The 18,889-nt window shown below is 46.0% G+C and overlaps 1 protein-coding gene across 4 annotated transcripts in view; it reads left to right on the top strand.

The window, feature by feature from the left end:
* GFPT1 (glutamine--fructose-6-phosphate transaminase 1) overlaps nucleotides 1-18,889 on the top strand; it is a 44,695-nt gene that overhangs the window by 14,330 nt on the left and 11,476 nt on the right. For 3 of the 4 annotated variants that reach the window (XM_074852365.1, XM_074852367.1, XM_074852364.1), the window contains exons 6-19: nucleotides 2,528-2,662; nucleotides 3,699-3,760; nucleotides 4,514-4,593; nucleotides 5,497-5,550; nucleotides 8,228-8,333; nucleotides 9,592-9,755; nucleotides 10,336-10,431; nucleotides 10,746-10,843; nucleotides 11,950-12,070; nucleotides 13,624-13,781; nucleotides 16,416-16,530; nucleotides 16,835-16,962; nucleotides 17,718-17,885; nucleotides 18,216-18,377. In XM_074852365.1, the coding sequence (XP_074708466.1) occupies nucleotides 2,528-2,662; nucleotides 3,699-3,760; nucleotides 4,514-4,593; nucleotides 5,497-5,550; nucleotides 8,228-8,333; nucleotides 9,592-9,755; nucleotides 10,336-10,431; nucleotides 10,746-10,843; nucleotides 11,950-12,070; nucleotides 13,624-13,781; nucleotides 16,416-16,530; nucleotides 16,835-16,962; nucleotides 17,718-17,885; nucleotides 18,216-18,377 (1,647 nt within the window). The remainder of the gene's footprint in view (nucleotides 1-2,527; nucleotides 2,663-3,698; nucleotides 3,761-4,513; nucleotides 4,594-5,496; nucleotides 5,551-8,227; nucleotides 8,334-9,591; nucleotides 9,756-10,335; nucleotides 10,432-10,745; nucleotides 10,844-11,949; nucleotides 12,071-13,623; nucleotides 13,782-16,415; nucleotides 16,531-16,834; nucleotides 16,963-17,717; nucleotides 17,886-18,215; nucleotides 18,378-18,889) is intronic. The other variant, XM_074852366.1, reaches the window with a different exon arrangement.

Below are 18,889 nucleotides of genomic sequence, written 5' to 3'. Positions count from 1 at the left end.
CTCCCCCCACTCATCTCACACTCCTCTTACACTCCCCACTCACTCTCACCCCATTCATATTCTTGTACTCACTCCCCCACTTACCCTTCTACCCACGCTCCTCCACTCACTCCACCACTCACACTCAACTTCCTCATTCCCCCACTCATTCGCACACTCACTCCCACTCCTCCCCCACTTAGACTTGCCCTCATTCCACTACTCATTCTCATGTTCACTCTCCCACTTACACACACCCCCAGACTCATGCCTCTCTCACTTCACACTCACTTCTCATTCCCCCACTCACACTCACCCTCCACTCCTCACTCCCCCATTCCTACTCTCTCATCCTATTCACACTCTCCCACTCACACACTCCCCCCACTCTCACTCACATACCGCCCCTTATTCCTCACACGCCCCTACTCACACTGTCTCACACTCACCCCTCTCATATTCTCCCTCACACACACCCCTCCTCAGTGCCCTGCTCATTCTCACACTCCTTTACTCTCACTCCCACACTTCCCCACTCACATTCACCTCCACACTCCCACCTCCTTCCCCCAGCTCATTTCCCCACTCACACTCTGCTCCTTGTATTCTCACTCATTCTCCCACTCACGCTCCCCCACGTGTTTCACTCCTGCACTCACCCCCACTCACCCCACCCCTTGCACCGCCGTTCCCCACTCACTCCTGCACTCACACTCGTTCCCCCATTTTGTAGTCAGGTGCACACCCCAGCTCACACTCAGGGGAGCACTCGCACACACACTCACTCCACATTTGCACTCAAACACCCACCCTCACTCACGCTTAAACTGACTTCCTCACTCACACTCACGTTCTTGCACTGAACCCTCAATTTGCCACTTGCACATTCTCACACTCTCCATCTTACACACGCTCCCCACTCCACTCGCACTCACTCTCACCCTCTCTGTGCACACTCAGTCCCCACTCACATCACTGTCGCCCTCACACGCTCACCCCCTCCCTTGTGCACTATCGTGTGCACGCTCCCATGCACGCTCACTCCCCCGCTTCGTGCTCACCCTTCCACTCGCACTCACACCCCCACTCTGATCCTCGCTCTCCTGGACGCTCACACTCACTCTGGTACTTCCCCTCGCGCACTAAGGGAGTGGGGAGGCAGGAGGGAAGGAGAAGGAGAAGAGGGAAAAGGAAGGAAGCACATCCAGATGGAGGAGAGAGATGGAAGGAAAAGGGAAGGAGGGATGAAAGGAAAGGAAATGAAAAGGAGGGGAAGGAAATGAAGGAAAGGGGAAGGAAAATGGGAAAGGAAAGGTAGGGAGGAAATGGGGGGCAAGAAAAGGAAAAGAATGGAAAGGAAGTGGGAGGAAGGAAAAGGAGTCCAAGGGAAGGAAGGAAGGGAGGGAAGGAGGAAGGAAGGAAGAAAAAAAGAAGGGGAAAAAAAGAGAAAGGAAAAGGGAGGAAATGCAGGAAGAGAAGGAGAAAATTAAGGAGGAAAGGAAGAAGGATGGGTGAGGGAAAAGGGAGGCCAGGAAAGAAGGCAGGGAGGAGGGAAAGAAAAAGGAAAGCAGGAGAAAAGGAAAGAAGGCGAAAAGGGAAAGTCAGGAGAGAAGAAAAGAGAAGAAGGAAGGACTAAGGCAGGAAAGAAAGGAAGAGCAAAAAAGGGAAGGAAAAAAGGAAGGAAGACAACATGCAGGAGGGAAGGAGGAAAGGGGAAAGCAAAAAAGGGAAGGCAGGAAAAAAGGAAAGGAAGAAAAGAAGAGGAAAAGGCAGGAAAGGAGGATGAAAGGGAAAGTATGAATGAAGGAAGAGGAAAGGAAGGATAGAAACAGGAAAGGCAGGAAAGAAGACAGTAAAAAAGTAAAAGCAGGAAAGAGGAAATGGCAGGAGAAAAGGGAAAAAGGAAAGGAAGAAGTGCAGGAGAGAAGGAAAAGAAAAGGCAGGGAAAGGCAGGGAAGAAGAAAAGCAGAAGAGGGGAAAGGCAGGAAATAAGGGGGAAAGGCAGGAGGGAAGAAGGAAGGAAGAGGAAATGTAGGGAGAGAAAAGGAAAGGAAGGAGGGAAGAGAATAAAAAGGAAGAGGGAAGGCAGGAAAGAAGGATGAAAGGAAAATGAGGGAAGGAAGAGGAGGGGAAAGAAGGAAAAAGGAAGGCAAGAAGGATAGAACAGGAAGGATGGAAGAAAGGAGAGGAAGAAAAAGGAAGAAATGCAGCATGGAAGGATGAAAATAAGAAAAGGCAGGAAGGAAAAAGGGAAGGAAAAGGAAAGGTGGGGAGGAAGGCAGGAGCAAAGAAAAGAAAAAGAGGGAAGGAAAAGGAGAAAAAAGGAAGGGGAGGAATGAAAGAAAAGGGAAAAAGGAGAGGTAGGAGAGAAGAAAAAAGGCTGGAGAAAGGAAGGAAAAGGAAATGCAGGAACAAAAGAATGGGAAAGGGAGGAGGGAAAGGGAAGGAAAAGCAGAGAGAGAAGAAAAGAGAGAAGGAAGGAAGAAAGGAAAAGCAAGGTGGGAAGGGCAGGCAGGGGCCGGTTCCCCATGGGACGCTGTCGCTGCAGGAGAGCAAGGGCTACGACTTCGAGTCGGAGACGGACACGGAGAGCATCGCCAAACTGGTCAAGTACATGTACGACAACCGGGACAGCGACGACATCAGCTTCACCACGCTGGTGGAGAGAGTCATCCAGCAGCTGGTAATGCCGGGAGCGGGGCGGGGACGGGGGGACACACACCAGGACAGACACACAGACACACAAAAAAATAACAACTGTGCTCCTGCATTGCCCAGGCTGTGCCACAGGACGTTCTGTGACACGTGTTAGGAGGGGTTTTGTCTTTCCTACTTCTAACAGTTCATCTCAGAAGTACATTTGGGAACAATCAGTGTGAGGTTGATGGTTGGACTGGGTGATCTTCAAGGTCTTTTCCAACCGAGATGATTCTGTGATTCTGTACAATCATTTTTCTTTAACATTACTCAATACTCATGTGAAAAATGTCTACGTTTGGGGGCACAACAGCATCTGGAGGCAGCCAGTCCCCGATGCTGGTGAGCAGGCAGGGAGTGGGAGCTGGCCTGGGGCAGGGAGAAAATAAGTCTGTGCTTCAGACGTTGCCTGCAACCGTGTGGAAGAGCTGCTGACCCCTTGCGGGAACTCAGCACACAGCCCACAGCTCCGCGGCGCCCAGCTGTGCCCAGGAGCAGGATCCATCCACAATTCCCTCCCGCCCCAGAGCCCCTTGCTCAGGACACGTTTTTTTCAGTGATTTGCCCAGCAGGAGCTGTGATAGCAACAGACCTAGAGCACCTTTTGCTGGCAGATGGCAGTGGCTCACCTGTACGTTCGGTGACGCCACACCTGAGCAAACGCCCCAAAGTTCTGGCGCTTCTTTTACCAGATCTTGGCCTTTGTCAGCTCCCTCGCGGCACTCTGGGCTAACACAGGAGCGCTTGCACGGGGAGCCAGCGCTGTCCGAGGGCAGAGTCTGTCTGGGAGTCCAGAAGACTCATTAAATGGTTGAGGAGGAGCCACCTGGGCTCAGGGGAGGGACGTCCTTCCAGAATGAGGTGCCTGCAGCTTCTGGTGGTGCTGGAGACGGCTGCGAAGCCGCTTGTGCGGGATCTCTCGTTCGCAGAAACACGGGTGCAGCTTCTGTGCTGGGACCCCTGCGGTGGTGGCCCAGGCCTCGAGTGAAGGGTTAAGCAGTTTTTTATTTCTCTTGTTCCAGGAAGGTGCTTTCGCCCTTGTGTTCAAAAGTGTTCATTATCCTGGTCAGGCTGTCGGTACCAGGTAAGTATTGCTGTGGGAAGGAATCTTCTTGTCGTACCTTATTTTTTCTGTCCCCCCAGGTTAGAACGCAGTGGAGTAAAGGTTGTTCTCATCATGCTGTATCTGCTGGGGTGAGGGTGGTGGCTGTTTTTTCATTTCCTTTCTCTTGTTTTCCATTTATTGTAACAGAAAATTCCTAAAAATGTTTGGAAAATTTGCTAGCGACCACCTGTATCACAACTGGTCTGGAATGGCTTTTTTTTTTTTGTAGACTCTGGTTGCGAGATGTGAAAGGAGGCAGTTTTATCTTTTCCTTTGTGTTTACCACTGTGGCAGCATTCGGCCAAGTCCTCCGTTTGACTTGCTGCTGGGCCAGCCCGGTGTTCAGGTTTTCTGCTCCACTTTTAAACATCAGTCGGGCTGGTTTAACCATTCACGTGCCTCACACAGGTGTTGAATTCCAGTGCTGTAGCTGTTTGATATACACAGCAACAGCCAGTGTGTTTCTGGTTCAAGTGTCCGTGGGATCACAGTTACTCTCTCAGAGTTTTGGCTAAACTTGAGATAGATTCTTCGTGTCCTTGTGTTGTGTTTATTCAGAGATTCTTTCTCTCTGTCTTGTGGCCTCCGGTGTTTGCAGCACCAACAACTGATCTGGCAGCAGCTCGCTGTTTTTCAGTTCAATTCAGTTGCTGTGCTGAAGAATAACACAGGGTCGGATGTCAGGGTGATGAATCTTGGGGCGCTGAGGGCTGTGACTCTGTCTCCTTGCAGGCGAGGCAGCCCCCTGCTCATCGGAGTGCGCAGCGAGCACAAGCTCTCCACCGACCACATCCCGATACTCTACCGGACGGGTGAGTGCGAGACCCCCCTCCCCAGAGGAGCCGCGTTCCGGTCACGCTCGGACCAACGTACAAGCGTAGAGTTTCACGGTTGCCTGCTTTGGGATGCATATTGCACTTTTAAACTTTCATTTATAAACCATTAAAAAAAGAGATTTTTTTTTTTTTAAAGTAAGTTTTTAACCACCGTATACCTCCAGTTAGTCTGTAGTTTTATAATCAAAGCTTTAAATGTCCAGTGGTTGCAAGGAAAACACATCTTAATGTGGTAGAATAGAATAAAATAGAATAGTTCAGTATAGTAAAGTTAATAATATAGTGAAACTTAGATACTTAAGTTTATATTTTACTGAAGTTTATATCTGATCCGTGGCATGTTGACATTTGTGGACTTTGTTGCTTTCAAGAAGAAAAATGACTCTATTGAAGGCTTTTCACTATCACCTCCCCCCCCCTCCCCCCAATTTTTAAAAAGTACAATTCTGTTACCGTGCATGTGGCAATCTATGTTGTCTGTCCATCTTTCTCTCACACGTGTGTTTTACCACTATGTGTAGACACATAGTTGTGCCCTTGAAAATGAAAAGTGCCTAAGAATTATCCCATAATTAACTGTTGTCAGAGGGGTGTGAACCCCTGTGGTCCCTGGGCACTGGCCTAGGTCTCTAAGCCCTGCAGTGATCAAAGGGACTCCCTGTCACCCTGGGTCTTGCTACTTCCTAACGGTGTTGCTAACCAGAGCTTCTGCCACGTAACGTGAAGAACCAGTCCCAGTAAGCTTTGTCTGTGCTTACCCTTGGTTGATGTTGGATAATTAGCAGTAATCCTTAATGTATGTATGTAATAATTTTTTTCACTGATCATCTGAAGTTTGCTGTTTGTTTGTTGTTTTTTTTTTCCCAATTACCCTTTCAGCTGTACAATCTATGGATCATTCTTTTGATGGAATATCCATAAAAATGGAGGAAGGTGCCTACCGGAGAAAATCTAATACTTGAAATTTCAGACAAATCCTCCAGTTCCTTAGGAAAGGAATCAATAAATGAGACAAATATGCATTGTCTCTTTAATATGTGGTTATTGCTTTCTGTGTAGTGTAGTGAAACAAGTGGGATAATGAGAATTCCTTCTTGATCAGAAACACCATGAGCGACACAGAGGAGAATCCACCCATCCCATTTCAAATATTCTGACAATGCTCAGCAGATGTGCAAGATTGATGACTTAGTGCAGGTTGCGCTGCGTGCTCCCTGCAGCTCCTATTACAGAAGGAAATAGTAAATTACCTTAAAAAACCACCACAAAACAATAGACTGAGACCCTGTTAGGAGGCTGCTAATAAACCTCGTGCAAGCGTTCTCCAGAACTCCTTCAAGAGCTCAGACTGACAAAGAGCTACGTCCTTCCTGATCGTAGTGTGAACCTGCCTTGCAGCAGCGAGGTTGACTTGAGGCTGGAACTTGCTGCCCTTGGTGCCTTTATCAGGGTGAACCGTTTTTAATTCATGTCAAGTAATTCTTTTAAAGGCTAACCCATCGTATGTGATGTGATGAACTAAGTTCCAATCTGAAGCAGGAGAGTGCTTTTCTGTAAGAGGAAAGGATCTGATTCTTGGCTCTGTAAATAAATGAGATTCCACCCTCAGCAGACAATGGCCTCAGGCACTGACACTCTGTGGGTGAACTCGCTGCTCTTTTGCTGGAGGAGAAACAAACCTCAGTCTGTTGAAAGGTGAACTACGTTTGTTCTCTCTCAGGAGCTGGTTTACCTGAATCCAAACATGAGGCGAGGTTTTGTTTCTTATTACCAAACATATCTCTCCTAAGTCAGTGTAAAGTGTTTAGAGTAAAATTCTGAAGTCAGGTTAACCTTAATTCCCAGGGGCTTTAAGAACCAAAAGCCCTCAGCTTTCAGAGGCACTAAGGCTTTTCTGAAAAATTGACCCCCCTGCCCATTTTTTTACTATACTTGTGTTAATTCTTTGTGATGTCTCTTTCCATTCTTTGATTTAGAAGGGAAAAGATTAAAAGATTACTTCTGTGTTGCTTCTAAATTCTAGTAAACAGCAGGTAGGTGCTGTAGAGCAACAGTCCAGGTTATTTGTAGATAAATGGACCATCTATGGACAAATCCATAGATAACATAACAACCACAATTGGCTGGTAATACTCACTGTAACTTTTTAACCACATCCAGGAAAGCAATGCAACATAATAAAGTCAATGCAGGGAAATGTTCTATTTTGAGAAACAAAATTTGCATGTTTTGATCAAGTGTGGGTGGTTCTGTTGGAGAACGGCCGCTAACACCTTTGCTCTGTCCTTTCTCAACAACAAATCAGTCTGTCCTGTCTCAACGCGACAACAAAGCAGTTGTTTTCCTCATTTACTGACTTAATAACTGGAGGGCTCTAAATTGTTGGCTGAGTGGAACCTTCTTATTGAGTATCAACATGAAAGCAGTATTTTTTCTTTACATTTTCATTTACAGAAGTATAAATCTAAACATCATGAGCTCTACTTACATCACTGAGTAGGCGAAACACAACATCAGAGCTTATGGAATAAATATTATAATAGAGTAACTTCAGCATTGTTGTTCTTCAGCAGTAGTCACATTTTGCTAGATAAGCTGATTAATCCACCCCCTTACCATACCGTGCACAATGACTGGCAAATAATTTTGTTTGAGGTCAGTGCTGAGCAGTAGGTGTTTTGGTCCTCATCTGCATTCCTGATGAGCCTCGCGACTGAGAAGTATTTTCTGCAGTGAAAGAGGAGGCGGAGGATTGGAGAGTATTGGGAATTGCCAGAACACTTCAGAAAGGGTCCCTGGTGAAACACTGAACCTTTTCAAAGGCTTAGCACAGGTTTTTCAGAAGCTGACTCTTAGCCCTACACCCTTCGGTACACCTAGAGACTTCCCTGGCAATAGCATACGACTCGCAGCAGCTTCCCAGCTGTACAGTTTTTGGATCAGAGTGAGGTGGTTGTACGTGGTAGCTCAGGAACAAGGCCGAGTACTTAATCATGGATTTCCTGATCTGTGCCTGAACTAGCTCAGCCAGACAAAAACAGGTTTGGGTTGCATCTGCCAGTGCTCAGTGGAGCAGTGTGGTTGCACAGGTGGCAGCTCTGAAAGAATTTCCCCAGTGCTGAGAATAACTGACAAAGAAAGAGCAGTCCTGCTTGATTTCCGAAAGCCTCGGGAAAGTTAGTGAAATGGGAGCACAGGAGAAACTTAAAATGATAAAAAGGTCAGATTCAACCAGGCAGATGTTGGTAGAAGTGACTGCTTATAAAGCAGCTTGAATTCTCTTCTCCTAGTGGAGCCACACATAAACTTTAACTTGAATTTTTACTGGCATTTTCCCCTAAACTGAAAACTCTGGACTAACATTACACTTGCAGACTTAATTCGAAAGCCCATAAAAACCTTGCAAGCAAACTGAGAAAGGGCACAATAATACGAGTGCTGGTACACTGCCCTCTTCCATTGTGGCTGTTAAATTTACTGTGACCACTCACAGTGATGAAAATAGTGCTTCATGTTGGTACGGTGCCTGGGGACCTCGGGGTGAGTCTGACACTGCCGCCGCGCTCCGCGTTCGCCAGCGGGTGCCGTACCTGATCCTCGTGTCTTCTAGGTAAAGACAAGAAGGGAAGTTGCAACCTGTCCCGTGTTGACAGTACCACCTGCCTTTTCCCTGTGGAGGAGAAAGCTGTGGAGTACTACTTTGCTTCTGATGCTAGGTAATGTTTTCCAGTATCATTTAGCATGTATAAAAACACGCTGTTTAAAGCTGAGGCCTTGAATGAGAGATGGGGGGGCTGGGGTTTCTTTCTGAATAAAGTGAGGTATGTGTACGTGGCCATTACCTTACCAACATTAACGAGTTACCATACGTGGCCCTGAGAGAGATGGAGGTGGATTAGAAGAGAGTTTCTGTTAAATGAACGCTCGCTTTGGAATAGTGGTGTTACCCTTCTTGAAGCACATCTGCTGATAAGATTTCTGAGGTGAGTGATAGGAAACCTGAGAGAGTACTGACCTAAATTAACAGGATAGATGCTAATTATCAGGAGAATTGTGTTGATTCTCCAGGGATCTCAGCACTTCTGCAATTCCTTTATCATCAAAGGTGGCTTATTTGAATCCCAGTGGAGGGAGGAAACACTAACTTAACAGCAGCATATTTACCAGAGCTTTTGGTTTTCTCTGTATTAGGGAGCTGAATGCTTGTTCCAGAAATGTAAAAATACTGCTGTGGTTGACTTCTGCAGCTCTTCTAATCAGAGCATTTTGGGGAGTCTAAGGATACCCTGATGTGTTTTGATTTTAGAGAGTTTTTCAGAACAAAAGCTACTAAAGTAGGGACCTGATTTCAGTACAGGTTACTGTTCAACTAAGAGAGAGTACAGACTAAAACCTGGCCAGAAATTTTAAACCCTACTGGTAATTCCAATATTGACATTCCCCAAGTAAATGGTGGGCAGGGAAGGTATTCAATATTCAATAGTGCTTAATTCTTGGAGTGCTCCTAAGCAGATCTCAAAGTACTTTAACAGGTGGCCAAGCTGTCCCCAGTTCCCAGATGGGGAAAATGAGATGCAGGGAGGGACAATGGCCCATCACTGGGAGAACCAAGAAGGGAATCTGCACCTGTAGTTGAGCACGCGGTGTGCTGGGGCAGATCACTGTCTTCCTGACTTCCACTCTCTAGCTTCGAACGGTTAGATCACACTGCTGCACTCCCTGCTTTGTCTGAGGAATTCATAGTTTCTTCTTAAAGCAGGCACTGAAATTAATAATGAGGTAGGTGGAAAAAATCCAGTTATATTGGCAGTGTGGAAATGTACTTTACAGTACTCCTCTTATTTTAAAAGAAATTCCATTGAAATGAGTAACTTTCTTGAATCAAAAGCTGTATGTTGGATTATAAATAGGGCTGTAGCCCTCATCTTTCTCTGAAGAATAATGTCTTATGGCAAATGGTGTATGCTTTTATAGTGCTGTCATTGAGCATACCAACAGAGTGATTTTCCTTGAAGATGATGATGTAGCAGCTGTGGTCGACGGTCGTCTTTCCATCCACCGGATTAAACGCACAGCAGGCGATCACCCCGGACGCGCCGTCCAGACCCTGCAGATGGAACTTCAGCAAATCATGAAGGGTAAAATCTTCTGGATGTCACCTGTGTAGGTGTACGGGTCCTCCTGGAGTCATAGAATAAGGTTGAAAAAGACCTCTGGAGGTCACTGGTCGAATCCCTGTGTTAAAAGCAGGGCCAAGAGTGTTAAAGGGCCTTGATCAGTCGAGCCTGGAGTGTCTCCAAGGACAGAAATCCCACAGCCTGTCTGAGCACCTGTTCCAGTGCTCTACTACCCTCATGGTGAAAAAAGTTGTCCTTACATCTGCTGGGACTTGCCCTCTGGCTGCTAACACCATCATGAGGAGAACTCTGGGGCTGAGGATTCTGCCTCCTGCTGGGAGGCATCCTTTTGTTCCAAGATTGATCCCTAGCAGGTTTGCTGTTCCAGATCTGACCCTCCTTTGACACATTTTAGTAATTTGAATCTAGCTTTCATGATGAGCTGATGCTTTGGCAGAAAAAAAAGTATCATCAGCTTAATAACTTTTGTCTGTTAGTGACTCTGGTCCAAGCTCTTCCCTGTATACACAGGAAAAATGTAAATTACCAGGAGGTAATTTAAAATGTTCTCATTTGGTTTGTTTGTTTCTTTCTTTTATAGGTAACTTCAGCTCGTTTATGCAGAAGGAAATTTTTGAACAGCCAGAATCTGTCGTTAATACGATGAGAGGAAGGGTCAACTTTGATGACTACACTGGTAATTGAGATTAAGCCTCCTTTATTTTTGACAGCTCAGTATCTAGCAGTTATTCACAGCAGTTATAGAGGAGGAAGTAGGTGATGACATGGGAGATTAAACCACGCTGGTGTAAGACGATGTGTGTGTCTCGCAGGGAGCGCTTCCAGAATTACATGCGCTGGTGGTGAGATTGCCAAAAAAAAAAAAAAAAAAAAATCTCAAAAAGTAAAGCGGTTGATGGAGATTGTAACGTGCTGTGTGTTAGCACCACTAATCCTGAGAATTTCTGCTACGTGGCCACCCTAATTTTTCTCTCGGAATCTCGTTCACAGTCAATCTCGGTGGGTTGAAGGATCACATTAAGGAGATTCAGAGGTGTCGTCGGTTGATCCTTATTGCCTGTGGGACAAGTTACCACGCTGGCGTTGCGGTAAGTGCTCAGTCTCTGTGAGCTGTAGAACTGAACAGCGGGCACAGGATCGCCTGTGTCGAGCAGGTTAAGGATTGATGCAGGTTAAGACTGAGCAAGTGCCCGCTGATGAATGAAGCTTTTGAAAGCTGCGTACAACCACACTTTCACCGCCAACAGCAGTAGGAAATAAAAGCTGAGAACTCGAAAATTTCTGAAAACGTTGCCTGTGACTTTCATTGCTATGGAAGGCTTTAAAAAACAAAACCTGCTCTGCCATAAAAGACATTTGGCGGGAGAAGAGACAATGCGAGAGCAGAATGCAAGTGCTGCAGCAAGGTAGGGGCTGCCGTGAGCCAGACAGGATTTCCTCCTCTGCTCTTTACGCAGACAGCGGTGCCTGCTCGGAGCGAAGAGGCTCCACTTCGTACCTTACAGAGGTACTGGCTGTGCCTACAGCCAGCGTGTGGGTTTGTTTTGTCAAGGCCTGGCCTAATCACTGGTTAAAACACGATGGCTGTAGATGAAGCCTTTTTAGATTGTAGCTTGGCAGCCCGTAATGTTGCAACTAAAAGCACTCTGCAGCTTCGCAGAGGAATCCTCTAGCTTCTCTCAGAAGTGCTGCAGAACGCAGCTATGTTCGCTGATTTACAAGGACCAGTAAAGAAAATTTTTGTTCATCTTGGCTAGCTCTTTAAGATAATGTTAACAGTAATCCTTCGACTAGCCAAAACGAGTCACTGGCTTGGCCTGGATACAGGTGGTGGTTTTTGAGTTCTTCAGTAGTCCAAGTTACAGTCTGACAGAAGGACACCCTGTATTATATAATATATACGTAGTATTATATAATAAGCGAGACTGACTTAAGAATAATCCACGTGTGAGGGAGGAGTTGGCCTCAGGCTTTTCGTGGTGCCAAAAGCAGGGTCGCTTTTCGCAGGGGCGTTGTGCGACTCGAGTGTGGGTATACTGAGTAATTAAAATACAACCCAGGACTAATTTTCACACAGTATTTTGATAGTAATATTTTCCAGTGTGTGGCAACTAGAAGGCTTTTTTGTACTCCAAACACTTGTTTTTTTTAAACACGATGTAATATGTAACTTTCTGACATCTCCTTTTACCAGACCCGTCAGGTTCTGGAAGAACTGACCGAATTACCCGTTATGGTTGAACTTGCCAGTGACTTCTTGGACAGAAACACCCCTGTCTTCAGAGATGATGTTTGCTTTTTCCTCAGCCAGTCAGGTATGGTCTCGTTTTGCCACCTCCCACTCCCCTCTTTCCTGTAAATGTTAGCTTGGGAGGGAAAAGGCAGCAGGGCCTGATTCTTGCACGTGGTACGTGTGAGAGAAGGAATTGGCACACATGTACTAGAGATGGGGGAGAAATAGAGTGGTTTCTGTCCATCTGCCTGCTGGGGCAGGATTTGGTTTGGCTGAGTCTTGCATACGGTAACAGTAGTTTTGTTTCCTTTCTCTGTGAGGAAATATTCCATCTGTCTAAGGAAGTGCTACTGAGCTCTGGGTAATGGCAACTTGATAGTTTCTTCTGAATAGTTTTAGTTCTCTAGTGAAAGCACTACCAGATACTGAGCTATACGGTGGCTTGGATCCATAAAAGAAATGACTACACACAAGTATCAAAAAATACAACAACCTGGGAGTGGAATATGAGAGAAAAGACACACTTAAGCATTAAAAAACAAAATAGGGATGTGTGTCGCATTCAAAATATTTTCAAGGACAGCTGCAATACAAAACTACATTTTTTTTTTTCCTCTTAGTTGTATTTACTATTGCAGATTTCCATAACTGATCTTTGGCTTTGATACTAAAACTAGTTGTTACTTTTTCTCCATAGGTTAAAATATCCTTCTGGTAGCAATTTTTTCTTCTCAGGATCAAGTAACTCAGAATATCCGCTCTTTGCAGGGGGCTGACATTCAGGTTTTCCCTGGGTTTTTTGAATACATGTGCAGATGCTGCACTGTCCCCCCTACCAGGGCACACGATTGAGGGCACACCAGGGGATGCACCTTTCCCCTGAAGTGTTGGATGTGGCAACGAACAAAGATTTGCCTGGAACCTGAGCTTGGTCACTGGGCAATAGAAAACCAAATACTGAACTCAGATAACCCCAGTTGCCCCCACCCATCATGTTCATTTAAACCAGCTTTTTCTGCTTCCTTTATATCTCAAGTTTTTGAATCAACACATGAAGTCCCACCTAAGCCAGCTTGTGTTTACAATTTTGAACGGGGATAATTAGTCTTAGACGTAACCTCTTTGGTGACAGATTTTGCAAGCTCTTGTGTTGTTGGTAAGTGCCAGCAGCCCAACAGTGCCCCGAGTTTCAGTGGCAGGAAGGTGGGGGGGGCTCAGAAGGCTGTAACTTAGTGCCACTGCAGCCCCAGCGGGGTTATGTCCAGTGATCCCTAATACTTGTCTTCCCCCCACCCCACCCTGCCCCAGGTGAATTTTTATTAACCAGGAAAAAGAAGAAAATTGGTTTTGTTAAAGAAGATATACTTGAACTGCCTCTTTTTTTTAACCATAGGAGAATACCAACTTTTTCTTACCCCAACTACTGTTGTGAGGTTTTGTGTTTTTCTAGATTTCACTGTTCTCTTTTTAGGCTTAAAACACAGTGTGCTGGGTCTGAAATAACCTCGAACTCCTTTGACTCGCAGGCAAATGCAAACCTTTCAGATTCTGTTTGGGAAGTCGCTGCAATTTTCTGTCTGCAGTGCCAGCAGTGACCGACACTGACCATGGCACTGTCAATACTTGTCTTTTCAGGTGAGACAGCAGATACGCTGATGGGTCTCCGGTACTGCAAGGAGAGAGGAGCCTTAACCGTCGGCATAACTAACACGGTCGGCAGCTCCATATCGCGAGAGACGGACTGTGGAGTCCACATCAATGCCGGACCAGAGATCGGCGTTGCCAGTACCAAGGTGAGTCACAAGCTTTCAGACCTCACTGATCATTATTATTATTGTTACTGAAACTCCTCCTGAAGGTGCTGGCTGTAGCATTGGTCCTCTTCCAAATGCTTCTGGTTCCATTTTTAAAGGTTGCTGTTGATGATTGTGTCGTTAACGACCATGTGCCCAGCAAGACTCTTTATTTTCTTTTTCTTCTATCTTGCAAAGGGCTTCTTTTTTTTTCTTGTAACTGAAATATTATAAGGAAGCAATATTAAACATTGAAAACAAAAGGGTCTCAGAGGAAAGAATTCCCTAAAAGGCAAGAATTCCCTCCTCTCTGCCATCATTTGTCTTGAGGTGCAGACTCAGTTTAAGGTCTAAAGATGAAAAAGGAAATTAAAAGACAAGATTATGAAAACTTTGACCACATGTAACTGCCCTTAATGGTGCTGCTTTGCTAAAGAAAGTGTGATATTAGAACTATACTTTTGGCAAATGAGGGAATGGGCTTTTAGAGAAAACCTGTATTAATGTCCACCTAACAGAATTATTCTGTGGTTGATGCATCTGGCCATGCATGATACAGTATAAAACAACTTGCTTCGCTGCATTTCATTTTGATGAAGTGCTTCTGCATGGTGAAATCTGCTTTGATTTAGTTATATTTAGAGGCGAGATGATGTCAATCTGTTACATAAATTCAGCCAAAAACCACATTCGAGTTTAATAGTTCATTGGGGAATTTGATCATGGAAAATTCGTGAGTCTCTTACAAGAAACTCTTGAACGAGTTGTTTGTCCCTGGGTTGTTTTCACATAGCCAACATTATTATGTTGGAGATAACTGAAAATGGCATTTTCTCTCTGGTGATGTGGGGAGTTACCAAAGTTGTGCGTATATGAAATACAAACTTGAAAAAGTTCTGCCCTAAGGTTGTCCAGAACTTAATTTTGGGAACACACTATAAACAACCCCAGGCATTGTTAGCGTGACTGGTGCTGTTTACTTCTCTAACCTTCAACTGCACCAAAACAAAGTAGATCACATTCCATATCAAACTCTGTTAGTCAGCGTAACTGAAGCTTTTCTAGATTCCTTCAGAGCTATTTAAATCTTCTCCAGTACAGCAACATGAAAGGTTGTTTGATCACTGTTTAGGAAGGGACAGAAATACTACGAACCTTAATCTTATTTCTAAGCACTTTCAATCCCAGGTTGGCACCACAGAACATTTCATAACATTTGTCTTATAAGGAATTCAGAGGCTAGGCTTTGCAATAGCTGTTTGATACTGTGCCTCAAATGTTTTTGTGAAAAGAATTGCCTCAGCTTGAGCACTAATTTCACTTGTCTGTGCAGATGATTTTTCCCCAAAGTCAGTGACACCAGCCACTATGGTCTTTTAGACAAATATGGAACCTTACCAAGGTGAAGAGTTCAGAATCTGTTCTTAAAGAAGCGGGGTGGCAAATCACTTACCTTTGCAGCTGCCTTTGTGTTCCTTGAATGCGGTCCAAAAAAATTTCAGCTAGCTGTCCTGTTGTGATGGCCAGATGTCAGTGGTGGGCTTCCACTGGACATCTCCAGTCAGTGGGGCTGCCTGTCTTCAGTGTTTTCAGCATTTACTTGTAGTAAAGAAGGACACAGGTATGCTCACAAAATACGATTTAATAATCACCAGACAATACTCTGTTTTGCTCGTTGTATCTTAATCTCTTGCAGTATAAGGAGATTGTGTCAATGCACACCTCCATTTGAGGTTTGGTCAAATGAGATTTGCCCTGTGAATTTCATCAAATCACAGACTGGTTTGGGTTGGAAGGGATCTTAAACACCATCCAGTCCCACCCCCCTGCCACAGGCAGGGACACCTTCCACTAGCCCAGGTTGCCCAAAGCCCCGTCCAACCTGGCCTTGAACCCTTCCAGGGAGGGGGCAGCCACAGCTTCTCTGGGCAACCTGTGCCAGGGCCTCCCCACCCTCACAGAGAATCTCTTCTTTAGGTCTGATCTAAATCCCCCCTCTTCCAGTTTAAACCCGTTACCCCTCATCCTATCCCTACCCCCCTGATCAAGAGTCCCTCCCCCCTTTTCTGTAGCCCCTTTAAGCCCTGGGAGGCCGCTCTAAGGTCTCCCCGGAGCCTTCTCTTCTCCAGCTGAACCCCCCCAACTCTCTCAGCCTGTCCTCACAGGGGGATGCTCCAGCCCCCCGAGCATCTCCGTGGTCTCCTCTGGCCCCGCTCGAGCAGGTCCGTGTCCTTCTGCTGTTGGTGCCCCCAGAGCTGGACCCAGCACTGCAGGGGGGTCTGATGAGAGCGGAGCAGAGGGGGAGAATCCCCTCCCTCGACCTGCTGCCCACACTGCTCTGGGTGCAGCCCAGCACTCGGGTGGCTTTCTGGGCTGCGAGCACACGTTGCTGGCTCACAGTCAGTTTTGCATCCACTAACACCCCTAAGCCCTTCTCCTTGGGGCTGCTCTCAATCTCAGTCTCAATCTCAATTCCACGTTCATTTTTGCTAGTTAGTTGGAATGAAAGCTGCTGTTTGGTACCATGTTAAAAATAAAGTCAACAGCTAGTCTAAGGATTTTACACAGTAGGTGACAACTGTTTGGTTACTTTTGTAATGATGTGTTTTCCCTCTCTCTCCCCCTCCTTATTAGGCCTACACCAGCCAGTTTGTCTCTTTGGTGATGTTTGCTCTGATGATGTGTGATGACAGAATTTCCATGCAGGAAAGGCGCAAGGAAATCATGCGTGGGCTAAAGGGACTGCCAGGTAGGAAACTGCTGCATTTACTGCACCTCACCCAGTGAAACTCAGTAGCACAGATGAACTTCAGCAACGCCTGAACTTTGCTTTGAAATACTGAGGGGATCAGATAGATGCAACGTGGCTGTCAGCATTAACTTTCACAACCGTGTTCTAATGTCTTCAGACTACTAAATTGGACTGTTAAAACACTGAGTCCACTTTTTACACGTCACTGTTATCTGTGTGTATGAAGTGTGAAGGGTATTTGTTGTTTGAGGGGCACAGGCATAGGAGCACAGACAACTTGAATTCTTCTCTTTCCTTCTAGACTTAATTAAAGAAGTGCTGAGTATGGATGATGAGATCCAGAAGCTAGCCACCGAGCTCTACCATCAGAAGTCTGTTCTCATCATGGGACGTGGCTACCATTATGCCACATGCCTTGAGGGAGCTTTGGTAAGAGATTTCTTTATTTAAAGATGGTTCAAACACACTTCACCGTGGATTTCAGATTTCCACACAGGAAGTGACACGTGGCTACAAGTTGGTTTAGACGCAGGTACCAGCTGTGGCGTGTTGGCTGATGTACTGGGTCCGATAGTGAAAAGTCACGGTAACGCTGCTCAGGCTGCTGCTTGCAGGTACCCGAGTCACAGCCACAGGCCACAGGGGTTGAAAGGGTGGGTGTATTTTCTGCATTCTCACTGGGAATGCTTTACTGTGACAGACTGGGCACCCCAGTCAAATCAGTTCTTTGAACTGTTGGGGTGGCCTTTCCAGGAGTGCTCAGCATCCAAAACTGAGTGTGTACGTTCTAAAAACCATATGTTGCAGTTCTTACATTCGAGGAAATCCCTGTCGTTCTGAGTGCTGTCACCCGCTGCCATACAAACGCATCCTCTTGGCGTTTGCCTGCCCAGTTCAAGACCACGATGACAGATGTGTTGGCTGCTGCCAGGCCACGAGGCCTGCGCTGGGCTTGGCGTGACAACTCTAAAGCGGGGATGGTCTGCGGGCAGCTCAGCCCTCGTGCACTGCTTTGGTCTCGGTTTTCAGGCTGGCTTTCTACATACTGGATCTGAGGAGAGCCAGAACGCGCTTTTACAAAGTTACAAAGACAGTGGAAGAAGCCAGAGAGGTGGTTAAAAAAAAAAATTACAAGTTTGCCCAAAGCTTTATGAATGATTTTTTTTTTTTCCCCCCCTATCTAGAAAATTAAAGAAATTACCTACATGCACTCTGAGGGGATACTGGCAGGTGAGCTGAAGCACGGCCCTCTCGCGCTGGTGGACAAACTCATGCCCGTTATCATGATCATCATGAGAGACCACACGTATGCCAAGTGCCAGAACGCTCTCCAGCAGGTCATTGCACGGCAGGTAAGTACCTGTAGAAGTTTACAGTGCGTCGGAAATGTTGCTTTTAATGTACAAGCAGTTTACAGGGCACCCAAACTATTTGCTTTCGTGTCACTGCCTAAAATGTGAATTCAGTAGATATTCTGGGCGCTTCGAGTGCAGTTTTTGCAGCAGGCTGCAGAAGCCTGGTGTGGTTTGTTTACCCCTTAAACTGTGCTACAGGGATGCTCGTGGGATGCTAAACTGTTTTGTTCTGAACTAAGTAAAAAGGTCTTGCCACTGGTGCTCTGAACAGAAGTGAGAGAAGAACCTTCCAGACCCGTTTGTCTTCAACATTTCCCTTTCTTGCAGGGGCGACCTGTTGTGATTTGTGATAAGGAAGACATCGAGACAATTAAGAACAATAAAAGAACAATCAAGGTTCCCCATTCCGTGGACTGTCTGCAGGGGATCCTGAGCGTTATTCCCCTTCAGCTTCTGGCTTTCCACCTTGCGGTTCTCCGAGGATACGATGTAAGTAGAACATTCCTTCCCTTTGCGCTCGCCTTTGCTGTCTGCGGACCTGGAACAGATGCGTGGGGTGCTGGTGGCAGTCTGTGGGGTTTGTCTGTCTAATTGCTTGAGCTACTAGAACGACCCCGTTAAATGGTAGACCTGGCAATTACAGAAGCTTGTCGTGAACAAAACTGGAAGGCAGGCTAGCACACCTGGCCCGGTCTTGTGCAGTTTGGGTTTGGACACGTGTCTGTTTTCTAGTACGAGCGTTCAGTTTGTGGAGGGCTGGTAGGAGCTAAAAGGAGGTAACAATCCACAGAAGGGTGTCTGACAGAGTCTGTTTGTGCTAGGTGTTTGATCTTAATACAGACACTGGCCTCGACCTTTTATCGTTTGAGCACTGTAACAACACAGACTAAAGGGTCTGACTCCTTAGTTCTTGACAGAGGAGTCATAACTATTGAGGTTTATGGACGTTTTCTGCGCCGATTAACACAAAAAATATGTTCAGTCGTTTTCAGTTTAAACAC

Source organism: Strix uralensis, chromosome 28 (genome assembly GCF_047716275.1).
Source record: "Strix uralensis isolate ZFMK-TIS-50842 chromosome 28, bStrUra1, whole genome shotgun sequence".
In the NCBI taxonomy this organism is placed as follows: Eukaryota; Metazoa; Chordata; class Aves; order Strigiformes; family Strigidae; genus Strix; species Strix uralensis.
This window is presented reverse-complemented; position numbering and strand designations above follow the sequence as displayed.